Source organism: Felis catus, chromosome D1, assembly GCF_018350175.1.
Source record: "Felis catus isolate Fca126 chromosome D1, F.catus_Fca126_mat1.0, whole genome shotgun sequence".
NCBI classification, from domain to species: Eukaryota; Metazoa; Chordata; class Mammalia; order Carnivora; family Felidae; genus Felis; species Felis catus.
In genome coordinates this window covers 30738337-30751276 of record NC_058377.1, presented here as the reverse complement: position 1 = coordinate 30751276, position 12940 = coordinate 30738337, and the positions used below count along the sequence as shown (strand labels likewise).

Sequence of the window (12940 nt, the reverse complement as noted above, 5' to 3'; positions counted from 1 at the left end):
AAAAAAATATTTGCCCAAAGTTAGGAAGGAGAGTATAGAATTAGGGTCTTAAGTGTAAAGAAGTTTTGGAATAGCCATTATAGAAAATGAGCTATGGTACAAATTCTCAAAGTGTAATGGATGGATTCATGAGCTCAGACTGTTTTGATCATAATATTAAGGTGATATATGCCATTTTTCACTTTTATTCTTTCACAGAAGTACAGTACAGTTTTCCAGAACCGTATGATGATATTGAAGCAAATTGAATGCAGAAGCCGTTACAGTAATCCACCTGTCTTCTATTTAAGCCAGACTTTAAATAGATTTACGAAAGTATAGAGCAATGACACTCTTTTCACCAAGTTTATTTTGTTTTGAGAAAGATTGTTAACTTTTTTTTGTAAAGCAGTGCATCTATGTTAACATGTAATTGGCTTATTATTATTTTTAGATTAATAGATAAATATTTTTAAATTTCTCAGTTTTAATTTTGGCACAACAAATATTGATAGATATGATGGCCCACAAAACCAAAGCTCTTCAAGGTGGTCTGTAGGCTTTGAGTTCAAAAGTGCCCAGAAAAAGAAAAAAAAAGCACCCATAAATGAAAAAGTATGAGAGCCACTGAACTTGGGAATGAATTTTTCAAAAAAGAGTATTAAGAAATATGAGGGCTAGCAGAATAGAGTTCTATAAACATTTGTAAACAAAATTTGTGACTTGTTCTTTGATAAACAGAAAGTAACTAGAAACATCAGCGAATGTTCAGGAAAAGAGACTTCACAGAACAGATGAATTTTGAATTTGAATCTTGAAGTTTCATAAGGGGGCAAAAGGGTATGTCCATGTAAAAGAAACAGCTGGTGCAAAGCCATAGAAGCATAAACAGTGTGCACTGTTCAGGAGCCAGAGGATTTCACTGCTGGGGAAATGGGGCTGCCTGGATATAAAATGAAACTGGAGAAGTTAAGCAGAGCCCAGATACTGCAGAGTTGTAACATAGCATTCTGAGAAGTTTGACTTTAGAGAAAACAGAGTGGGCAGGGGGAGGCTGCTGGTGAATATGAAGTGGATGGGTGATACAGGGTTTTATGTTTTAGGAAGTGTTAATCTTCAAAATAAAACACCCAGTTATTTTACCAGCAAAATGGGTTTATATGGAAGTAGCACAGAATTGCAATTGGAAACAAGCACACTGTGACAAACCACAAGAAAATCTGGAAATCAAAGGAAAGAACTGTTCTTCTTAAAAAAGAGAAAGTTGGGAGGGGCTGCTTTGAAGAAAAGTCCATTGAAAGAAAGTGAGAGTTCAAGGTGGCGATGGTTTCTCAATGGCAGAGTTGTGACAGACTCTGATTGGCTGGGCTGTTGCTGGGCAAGAAGAAATCCTTCCTCTTGCTGGAGTAGTAAAGGGCAGCTTGTTTGTTCCTCTTGGGTATGGGAGTCCTATCCCTTCCTGTTGGGTTTGCAGTTGATGACCAGTGGTAGGCATGAGAGCTCACCATGCTGGCCTCCCAGCTCCACTGCCAATGAGGTTTCCTCTATTCAGTTTCACAGGAAGGGTAGCAAAGGTGCTTATGTTGGGTGACCAGGAGCTGACTAGAATCTAAGAAAACAGGCTACCACTGAAGTGATTTAAGTTAAAGGTGATGAGGGCCTGCATCAAGGATAAGGCAGTGGGCATGAAGAGAATGGGGTATATTTAAAAATGTTTAACAAGGGGAAGTACAGAGGTGGTAAAGGTTTGATTTGAGGGTTGAAAGAGATCAGTGTACTTCCTCTACTCAGGTTGCTCACAGTCTAGTGGAAAGAGACAAAATAAATTCACAGTTTTGGTAGACTTTTAGGAGGAAAGAGGGAGGACATAGAGCAGTTTGGTAGTTTTTTGTCTTTGTTTTTGTTTGTTAATCTTTTTCCTTGTTTTAGCTATTAATGGTGGCAAGAGGTGAATTATTCCCAGAAGTAGAATAAATAGAAATTAACCAGGCAGCCATAATAGAGTTTCCAGACAGAAAATAACAATGCAAAGGTTTAGAGGCCTGAAGGCTCCATGAGGTTATCCAAAATAACTGGTCAATGGGATTACTGTTGACTGAGGTATGGAAAGCAGAGGCAGGAGATGGAGCCCAATTTAAATGTGTGCTTGCAATGCTTTGACATGTCTGAGTGGAGAGCTTTTGGTAATGGATGAGATCACCCAGCGTTCAGTTGTAGATAAGAGAAGAGGACTAAGAATAGAACTTTTCAAAATCAGCCATAAGAATGATTTGAAAAAAGGAATTAGTGAAGGGAAAAGAACAGAGATCCAATAAGTAGACCAGAGTACAAGGGCAGAGAGAATGGTCAATAATGTCTAGTAGAGGTGATGGAAAATGGAGACTAAAGATAGTGGATTGATTTTGATACTAGGATAGAGGTCAGTGGTGCTGTACAAAAGACACAGGTTGCTCTCTATTGAAAACATTCTGACTTGGTAGGGAGTGGCTTATGATCAACAATGGGGCTAATTGAGGGGTAAGCTAAATGAGGGAGGCTTTGGAAACTGTTCAACTCATGTGGAAGGGTGTGAGTTGTCCTAAGAGCCAAATTTGAGGTTTCAACTGGAAGTTCAGAGAATTTTTCCCCATTCTATTCATGTCTTATAGTAAACATTACTTAATATTTTGTGTGATTCTTTTTAATAAATTTTAAAATATTTACTGATTCCATGTGTTGTTTTTGGACCATAATCATATATGAGTTACCTGCAGTAAAACTCTAGATGTTTATAGACAGATTTTTTAACAATAGATAATTTATTAAAACAATTTATATGGGCATGCTTATTGTATATAGATGTGTTTATTTTGTTACAGTTGCCTTCTGATGCTTTTAGAATTCCTTTTTTTCTTTTTTTCATTTAATGAGAAAGTCTTGGGGTGTGTGTGAGCGTGTGTGCGCGCGCATGTGTGATCACATGTGTGTTCCTAGCAGTCTAAGGAAAATTAATTGTGGGAAGAAGTGTATTTTTCACTTTACTTAGATATATAACACTGCATTTGTGCCATGGGTAATGTTTTCTCATCCAGTGCTGTGGGAGGAAGTCAAATAAATTACTTAAAACAACAAGTGACATAACACAAGCACTTTAATATACCAGAAGTATTTTTTTTTGTTTTACTTTTAAAGTGTTTGAAATATGTATTTCTGAATGGTATTGGTGGGTCATGGCAAAGTTTAGCTTGTTTAATATCACCATATTTAAATGCTAGGGTGCCATTTCTATCCATTCCTTCCATTCAAAAAACAACAGTGTCTACATTTTTTTTTTGTCACTAAAACCCTATAAACTGTGGATGTATTTGTTATTGGTAACCTATCCCTTAATGTTTGTATAGAAATTTGGGAGGGAATGAGGATAAGAAGGGTCTCAAGTGAATTACGAAATTTTATTCTTTGCTTTAAAAAGAAATACTTTAGAAGGGGAGAAATAAATGTATCTTATTCTGTGTAATAAAAATTTTAAAGATACCTGATTTGTTATCAAATATGTCACTAGCCAGGAACCTCTGCATTGACTTCCATGTGCCAGGGGAGTCCTGGAGCAGCAGAAGTTGATAACCTTTCACTGAGGGCTGTTCTGAACAGTTTTGTATATTTACAGTTACAATTCTGCTTTCCCATCTTTTTTCCAGCCGCTATTTAAATAAGGCTTTTCATATCTGGTCCAAGAAAGAGAAATTCTCATCCAGTTTTATAAACAATGTGATATCCTACACTGGCACAGAACATTCTGCACCAGCCTGGATGCTGCTTTCCAAGATTGCTTGCTCATCACCCAAGCTGGACTATACCAAAATAATAGAGTCCTGGGAGAAAATCAGCAGGTTTGCATGCTTGTAATATAGTTGTTGATAGACACTAAAGATTCTTGGAAACAAAGCTCATGCCTTAAGGAAGTGGGCGTTTCCTAACTGTTTGTATACGCAGGTCTTTAAATTCTGGCATAAAAACAAACATGAAAAATAAGAATCAGTTTTAAGCTTTCAGTTTTACCCTTTGTCCAAGTAAATTAAGTGCCTTAATGCTCCTACAACTTGACTTCTAAACCATGCTTCCTTACATTCCTCCAGTGTTAACAATCCAGAGAGTATTTTGTTGGTGGCAGTGTTGTTTTGTATGTTGATATTCCTTATGCCCTTTTCCTAGTCAACAGAATCCCAATCCAAACACCTTAGGACATATTTTATGTGTTATTGGGCATATCGCAAAGCATCTTCCTAAGAGCACGCGGGACAAGGTGACTGGTGAGTGTGTATTGGGGAATCTTGAAAAAGCTTTGCCTCTCACTTTAAATATATTTTAAGCAGTTAAATTTTGAGGGTTTTAATTTCTTTTTAGATGTGGTCAAGTGTAAGCTGAATGGATTCCAGTGGTCTCTAGAGTTGATCAGCTCAGCTGTTGATACTTTGCAAAGACTCTGTAGAGCATCTGCAGAGACACCAATGGAGGAACAGGTACACTAGAAATTCTCCTGGATATGTTTGTTGTTTATCTGTACTTGGACATGTTACTCTGTTGTGAAGTTTGAGGAGTGTTCTCGGTGGAGAACCTATAAGAAATGGGTAGTCCCCAGCAGCTGATACTACAAGGAAACATTTATGTGACAAGCAGTTGACATTCTCTGAGAAGATCTTGGCTACTCATGACACACGGTTCCCTCAGGAAGTCACCACCTTGGTTCTGGGTACAAGTGCCTTCTAGGAAGGCATGCCTTCTGGGCATATATTTTCTAATGAAAACTGCACAGCTATTTTTTAACAAGTTGTAGCCTGGATGCTTACAATAGCTTTGTATCTCCTCCTCCTTCACTTCTACCTTATCCAAGAAGCTTAACCAATGATTCTCCACCTAGGCAGGGCGTTCCCTCCAGATCAGAAGATTTCTGATCATTTGATAGGTCATTCTCCTGGAAAACACCTGTCCTGTTACTAGAAGGCTAAGTTACTCTAACACCTCTTGCTTTATCGGAGCCTACAACTGATGTTCTCTACAGATGCATACATACAAATCCAAACCAGGGTTTTGTGTGAGACAGAGCATTACTTTGACTCCCTAAAAAGGTATCCATATCAGTTTTAATAATAAATTATTTTACTGCCATGTATTCTATTTTTATCATGAAATATACTCCTAGACAAAGCTAATCATAATGAAAAATTTTAGGGCTCGGGTGATAAATGATGATTTTAGAAGTCAAAGGTTAATTTAAATAATCGCTGGAATATATTTAAGTTTCCCAGAATAAAAATACCTTTGCTTCATCTGAGCTACCCAGCTACATTCCTTTGCTTCCTTTTCTTATATAAGTTCCTTAAAGAGAGTCCTTCCTTGATAAGTTACATCTTCTATTTGTAGGAACAGATATAATAAGAAAGTATATTATAACTTTTTTTTGCTTAGGACTTAAAACAGGTTAAAATGTACTTACCTAAAAATGCCCAGCTCTTTCCATGTAAATGGTGTCTGGTGTTTTCCTGGCATGTACCTTTTGGCTCATCTGATGAAAGGGATGCTTGTTTTGTTTGATTTTTCTAGCCGTTTATCTCTTGATCCAAGAAAAACTTTTAAATAAGGAGCATTACCTAAGTAGGGAGCATATTTGAATAGCAGAAAACAGGTCAAAACAAAGCAAAAAGGTGGTCACAAAGAAAGAATGATATAGGAAAACTGGGGAGAAATTTATATGGCAGATTATGAAACAGTCATCCCGCATTTCTCAGTGGCACACATCTGATTAATGGCAGAGCCATGCCTAGAACTAAGGCCTCTGATTGTCTTCCCAGTCTTTTCTTCACCAGCACTGGCTAGAGGAAGAGTGATCTATAGTACTTGGAGGGAGTCAGGGCCAGAAGCCACTGGCTTACTCACTAATGGGCCATAGTCGTTAGTTACATCATTGTTAGAGTCTGTGAGGAAGACAGAGTTATCTTAACATTTAAAAATTGAGAACTAGAGGGGTGCCTGGGTGGCTCAGTTGGTTAGGTGTCCGACTTTGGCTCAGGTCATGACCTCAAGGTTTGTGAGTTCAAGGCCCGGCTCAGGTCATGACCTCAAGGTTTGTGAGTTCAAGGCCCGCGTTGGGCTCTGCTGACCGCTCAGAGCCTGGAGCCTGCTTTGGATTCTGTGTCTTCCCCTCTCTCTTCCCCTCCCTGACTTGTGCTCTGTCTTTCTCTCTCTCTCAAAAATAAATAAACATTTAAAAAATTTAAAAATTGAGAACTGGAGAAAGATTATTACTATGTTAGAAAAAAGGCCACAATTGTAGCTTTGGCAGTACCACTTCCCTTGGTAGTAGACACTGGACTAAGGCCCTGAGATTTTCCAGAATCTTAAGATATTTTATTTTTTTAAACACCTTTTTAACGTTTACTTATTTTTGAGAGACAGAGCACGAGTGAAAGAGGGGTAGAGAAAGAGGGAGACCCAGAATCCAAAGCAGCCTCCAGGCTCTAAGATGTCAACCCAAAGCCTGATGCGTGACTCGAATCCACGAACCACGAGATCATGACCTGAGCCCAAATGGGATGCTCAACTGACTGAGACACCCAGGCGCCCACAGAACCTTAGGATATTTTAAATCTGTGTGACCTGGTTGTTTCCCCTAAACATACTTCTCATTTTCTTTTCTCTATAAATGAACATTCTATATTTTACTGCAAAAAACAATTGCCCAAAGAACAGATGATCAGGATCTAGCTCAACAGCACTGTATATGAAAAGACATAGGTTTGGAGGCATTGTTGCTATAAGCTTGGTACCAGTTAATAGTGTTTTGTGACTGGGGCACCTAGATGACTCCATCAGTTAAGCATCTGGCTCTTGATTTCAGCTCAGGTCATGATCTCACAGTTCATGGGATCGAGCCCCATGTCACACTCCTCACTGACAGCAAAGAGCCTATATGAGATTCTGTCTCTCCTTCTCTCTGCCCCTCCCCTGCTTTCTCTCTCTCTCTCTCTCAAAGTAAATAAATAAACTTAAAAAAATAGTGTTTTGTGGCTATTGAACAAAATCTATGAGATCTTGGACTGTATTAATGGAAATAGTGTCTACAGTAAGAGGGGTGATGGTCCTCTTTATACTGGTAAAATCTAAGTCATATGCTCTTTAAAAAAAAAAAAGTTTATTTATTTTGAGACAAAGAGAGAGCATGCACACTCAAGTGGTGGAGGGGCAGAGAGAGGGAGACAGAGAATCCCAAGCAAGCCCCACACTGTGAGTGAGGAGCCTGACATGGGGCTCAGTCTCATGAACTGTGAGATCTTAACCTGAGCCAAAAAAGGGTCAGATACTTAACTGACTAAGCCACCCAGGTGCCCCTAAGTCAGCATGTTCTAATTTAACTCCAGTGGCAACTCTATAGAGAAATGTTGATAAAATTGAATATATTGATGGGAGAGCAATTTGATGAGGTGATTAAAAGCAGGTTGTATAAGGAACAGCCAAAGGTCCTGGGTGTTTAGCAAGAAGGGAACAACTATGTGGGATAGGCTGCCTAGCTAAGTTGAAATACAGGAAGGACCATAAAATGAAAGAAGAATTAAATTTATTTGGCATCACAGAGAACTGATTTGGACCAATGACTGGGAATTGCAAGGAGACAAATTTTGGCCAACCACAGAAAAGCCATACAGAGGTCTGCCTACAAAGGAGGGATTTGCCTCAAAACATGTCCTGGGTCATTGGAGGTGTTCACAGAAAAACTGAACAACTTGATATGAATCCCGTGTGGAGAGAATCCCAGAATTAGATGACCATTACAGTTCTCTTCCAGATTCTGTTATTCCAAAAGTTTCTAGTCCAACCACCCAGCCCAGTTCTAGGCTTGAGGCCTCACATAAGTTAACCTTTGTCTTCTTGCCAGGGTAGAGCATATGGATTTCAGAAGCTCTCTTGCCCTGGCTGTGCAACCTATTAAAATCTTAAGTGCAATAATTCTTTAAAAAGTAATAAAGACAATCATTTTGAAACATTTTAGGCCAAGTCAGACTGAAAAACATTTGGATCATAGTGAAAGTTTCCTGCAATGGTAAACATTGAACACTGTTTTGCGGTAGTGCTGCTGGGCCCCAGCTCCTCAGTGTGGAACCTGCTTGAGATTCTCTCCCCACACTCTACCCCTCTCCCCTGCTCGTGTTCTTTCTCTAAAATAAAATAAATAAAACAGTGTCTTCCTAAGTCACCCACAGCATAATAGGGCAGACACACATGGAAACAGGTGATTTCAACATAATATGTAATATAATTATTAGGAATAATATAATCATTCCTAAAAGAGAAGTGAACATAGGGTAATATGGAAGTCTTGGGTTGGAGCCACTTAGTTCAACCTGGGTATTTTGGACTGGCCTCCTACTGGAAATGTAGTCAGAGTTGTAGAATGTGATTGAGGTCCCTTGCTTAGCATAGAAGTGTTGTGTACCAGCAGTGGTGACCCCTTGAGGTTATTTTAACTAATAAAAAGCACTGAAAACTTGTCTTTAAGGAATACATTTCAAAACGATAACAAATGTTTTTTTTTTATTCCATGTCTTTAGAAAATATACTATTTACTATAGTAGTTACTTCACCATCCACACATACTGAACGAATTGTGATGTTTTTCTCTATTAAAGGAGCAGCACTGCTATTACAGAACTCTTATCAGTTAGGGCACTAGATCTTCCCAGATATTTGCCTTTTGCTCTTAAAGGGCACATGTAGAAAGATATGATATCTACACACACACACACACACACACACACACACACATATTTATGGCATCTATATGTGTGTGTGTATGCTGTATATATGTACTGTTCTTTGTAAATTCTGCTTAGTCCTTATAGGCAGATTGCTAAAAGAGCAAAGATCCAAAAGCATGATGGCTGAGGCTTCTCATAAGGCTTCTTATGGTTTATGCCTTTGAAGACCATAGAGTTTCTTCTGAGACAGTTGTTTCATGGACAGTCTAGTAGATGTGTGGGATCCTTCAGAGATTACCTTTGACTTGCTGCAGGAATTACTGAAGCGGGTGTGTGGGGATGTCCTCTCCACCTGTGTGCAGTCTCTGTCCAACATAGTTCTGAAGGAAAGTGGCCCTGGGAATGTGGATGAAGACCTGTTCGTAAGTAATTACTTTTCTTAACTATTGTTTTCCTTTATATCAGCTGGGATTTTCTAAAGATGACTTTCTAATGTGTATTTTTAATACTATTAGCAAGAAAAGGATTTTCTAGCCTAGAGCTTACTCTTCTAAAAAGAAGAATTTCTGTGTTGGTGACTGACCTATCATTTTTCTCTCATGTTCTTATTATCTGGGGGAAAACTTGATGGGATATACTTCATCCAGTTAGAGCCTGTGAGGTGCCTGATCCATTAGGGAAAACACAGGGCATATTATGAAATAATAGGGCAAGAAAAGAATAAAGTGAGGGTGCTCCTTGTTCTTTTGGTTTGTTTGTTCAATATGTTTTTAAATTCTAATGTGTCTGCTAAGCTGTTTGAATATCAGGTTGTAGAACTAGGGAATCATGTGGAGCTGTTCTGAACCATGCCTATAATACAGTGAAATATTTGACAACTAAAAACACAAATAACATTGGAGCAGCAAGATTGGGTGACATGGCACCCTGCTTTAGAAATTTTGTTGGTGCCAGAGTGTCCTGTGTGCCAGTAAATGTGCAATTTCCCGATTCACGTGACTGACCGTCCACAAAACATGTTGCAGTCATTCTGACTCCAACATCTGACACTCAGTAAAGCAAATAATGAGCTGCTTCTTCATGCTCTTCAGTATAAGCCATCATTTCACCAGAACTGGCCATTTTCCTCATCTGTTCCTCTCCTCTGTGCTTGCCTGCTTTGCCACCTCACATTTGTACCTTGAGACCAAAGACTATGTTGAGATTTGTGACAAGAGACCGGTTGTGCTGAGGCACTAATGTGAACACTTCAGTAATAAAACTATTATCAGTAGGAATCCACACATTTCAGTGCAGGGGGCTGTGACGTGTAGGATGGCCCCATCCCAAGCTTTCTAGAGGGTCTTGCACCTCTAATTTGAGCAGCTACTGCCCAAACTAAGAAAAATGCTGTCATGACCAGAGAGTTTTTCCTTCTAAGATTTTTCTTTTCAACTGTTAAATATGTCACCAAAATCTACCTTTCAGTCAAAATATATATGGAGAAGTTTTGCCCTATATAATATTGTTTACTTCACTCTTCTTTAAATATAATGCAAGTATTCCTTTCATCCACTAAGAGATACATGTTCAGGATTTTTTAAATATACATACACTTACTGGCTTCCTCACTCTAAGCCTTTCACATTTTACTGTTTAGCCTCACCCATGCTTCTTTGGGATAAATTAAAACCAGTGTTATTAACTATCAAGTTGTATGTTCTTAATAAACACACAGTAGAAGCAGCTGTGAGGAAGCTAACACTTACAAGTTTTTGATAGGAGTCTAAATAGTAAACCAATCAGGAACACCCTTTGGAAATATGTTTTAAAATGTAAAACAACTTTATGCCCTTTAAACCCTAGATTACTTCTAAGGAAGTGGAACAGTACTTAAAGGTGCAAAAGTGTTCCTCAGAGGGAATGCAAACAGTAGCAAAGGGTTAGAAACAATGTAAATGTTCATTAGTAATGGAGTAAACTATGATAACATCATAGTTTTTAATGTACTTATGTAGTCATTAGACATATTAACTATATATATATTGACATAAAAGATAGAGTGAATTTTACCAAGTAATGACTAAGTTTTCACAGTGACTATTTTTATGAAAAAAATAGTTGTTTTAATTTGGGGAACAAAAAAATATTGACATGTCTTTAATCTAGCTAGAGTTATTTTTTCTTTTGCCTTATTATATTGCAAAACCAATTCTTTTTTCAGGTGAAGTACATTTTTACCTTGGGAGATATAGCCCAGCTTTGTCCAGCCAGAGTGGAGAAGCGAGCCTTCCTTCTGATTCAGTCCATCCTCGCTTCTTCTGTTGATGTGGATCATTGTAAGACACTTGAAATTATCCTGCATGTGCTATCTTAAGGCGGACTTGGCCCCTGAGATACTGTAAATAAGTCTTTTCCTTCCTTGTAGCAGCATCACCTCCAGGTTGCAGTGAAGCCCCAGCGTTTCAGCCACTCTCCCAGGTCAGAGGCTCTGTCATGCCTTCCGTGATCAGAGCACATGCCATCATTACCTTGGGTAAGTGAGAATAATGTGGGGAAAGTATTGTTTGTGCAGTTTAGTTCCATAGGTAGCTTTTTGTCTCAAATAAGCCAGCCTTAGTAAATATGTTACATACACGGAGCTAGTGTTTATTCTAGCTCTTGTGAATTTGGAAGGGAATTCTGATAGCAACCCCCAGCTCAGAGGCATACCAGAGTGCTGATAATGAGAGCCCTCAGTTGGCAGCTACCCTAGATGATCAGACTCAAGGCACTCCCTGGAGGGAGCTTTTGTTTTTTATGTTAATTTATCACAATTATACCTGTCCTGTTTTTTAATACTCATAATGCAGCACCATAAAGTCTTCATCAAGACACTACACTAATCAGAATCAGGCGCTGCATTGATTTCTGGGAATGAAAAAATAAATTTGCAGTTCAGTTCATAAAAGGAGATAGTTTATCTGATACTTACCAGAACTGGTAGATGAGCTATTAAACATTTCCCCATGGACTCAAATTGTTGTTAATCTTGAAAAGATGGACCTCTGTGCTATACTTTAATTTTTTTTTAAGTGTAACTATGTATTTTATGCTGGATAGGATTTATGAAATTTTTTGTAATAGCAGTTACTTTTCAAAAATCTAAGAATTGTGAATGAGAGCAAAACATTCCCCAGGTCACAAAAAAAATACAAACCAACAAAACTCAACAACAGCCTTCCTTCTCCTAACTGTGAACGAGAAGTAAAATGAGGTGGTTATTCTTTCCTGTTTGCCTAGCTCAGATTTCAAATTCATTGCTAAACTTTTTAGCTATTAGATGTTGTTAGTCATTTTGAAGGGAAGTAGATAACTCTCAAATTCAAATGTTGACTTTAAAAAGAGGATAGTTTTACTCCAGTGAAGGAACATCTCTTAGTGTATGTCTCGTGGAACCCTGGAGGGGCCGGGGGGTGGAGGGAGGGGACATTATTTTTAGGTATTTTGAACCTCCTTATATTTAGTAGTATGGGTTTGTTTTTGATTTTGTTTTGTTTGTGATTATTGACATGATATTTTAACTTTGATCAAGTAAAATCCATAGCAAGATATATCTGGAGAAAATTTAGGCATAGAGTTATTATAGTCTAGACATCTTCATCTTCTGTGACAGGTAAGTTGTGCTTACAGCATGAGGATCTTGCAAAGAAGAGCATCCCAGCTCTTGTGCGAGAGCTGGAGGTGTGTGATGATGTGGCCGTTCGCAACAATGTTGTCATTGTGATGTGCGACCTTTGTATCCGGTACACCGTCATGGTGGACAAGTACATTCCCAATATCTCCATGTGCCTGAAGGATTCAAATCCATTCATCCGAAAGCAGACACTCATCTTGCTTACCAATCTCTTGCAGGTATGTATTAGAATTGGGCCCATCATTTTTTTTTCCTTCCACTATTTCTTCTGGTTTCAAGGAATATTTGAGTAGTATAGGAAATGTGCTGCTCTCTAATAGAATCGAAAAATAATCAGCCTGTTCTCTGGTTTAAAATATCATTCTACTGTTCTGTATAGCCTTCTTAAACAGATTGTTACTTCCTAATACTTGTTTTGGGTGTATGTTCAGATATCCCATCAGCCAAAGTGAAGTTTCATGTTTGCAAATAAACTCCATGCAAGGATTAGCCCGCTCAGTGGACAGTAGTTCTAGTTCCGGTTCTGTCATTCTTGAGTTTGAACAAATCAGTGCTTCTCAGACCTAACTTCTTCTTT

At 38.4% G+C, this 12940-nt stretch overlaps 1 protein-coding gene across 5 annotated transcripts in view; it reads left to right on the top strand.

The window, feature by feature from the left end:
* Nucleotides 1-12940, top strand: part of NCAPD3 (non-SMC condensin II complex subunit D3) — a 66218-nt gene that overhangs the window by 32151 nt on the left and 21127 nt on the right. For 4 of the 5 annotated variants that reach the window (XM_045038544.1, XM_023239310.2, XM_011286469.4 and 1 more), the window contains 7 exons: nucleotides 3657-3848; nucleotides 4171-4268; nucleotides 4363-4478; nucleotides 9023-9130; nucleotides 10912-11026; nucleotides 11116-11223; nucleotides 12343-12581. In XM_045038544.1, the coding sequence (XP_044894479.1) occupies nucleotides 3657-3848; nucleotides 4171-4268; nucleotides 4363-4478; nucleotides 9023-9130; nucleotides 10912-11026; nucleotides 11116-11223; nucleotides 12343-12581 (976 nt within the window). The remainder of the gene's footprint in view (nucleotides 1-3656; nucleotides 3849-4170; nucleotides 4269-4362; nucleotides 4479-9022; nucleotides 9131-10911; nucleotides 11027-11115; nucleotides 11224-12342; nucleotides 12582-12940) is intronic. The other variant, XM_023239309.2, reaches the window with a different exon arrangement.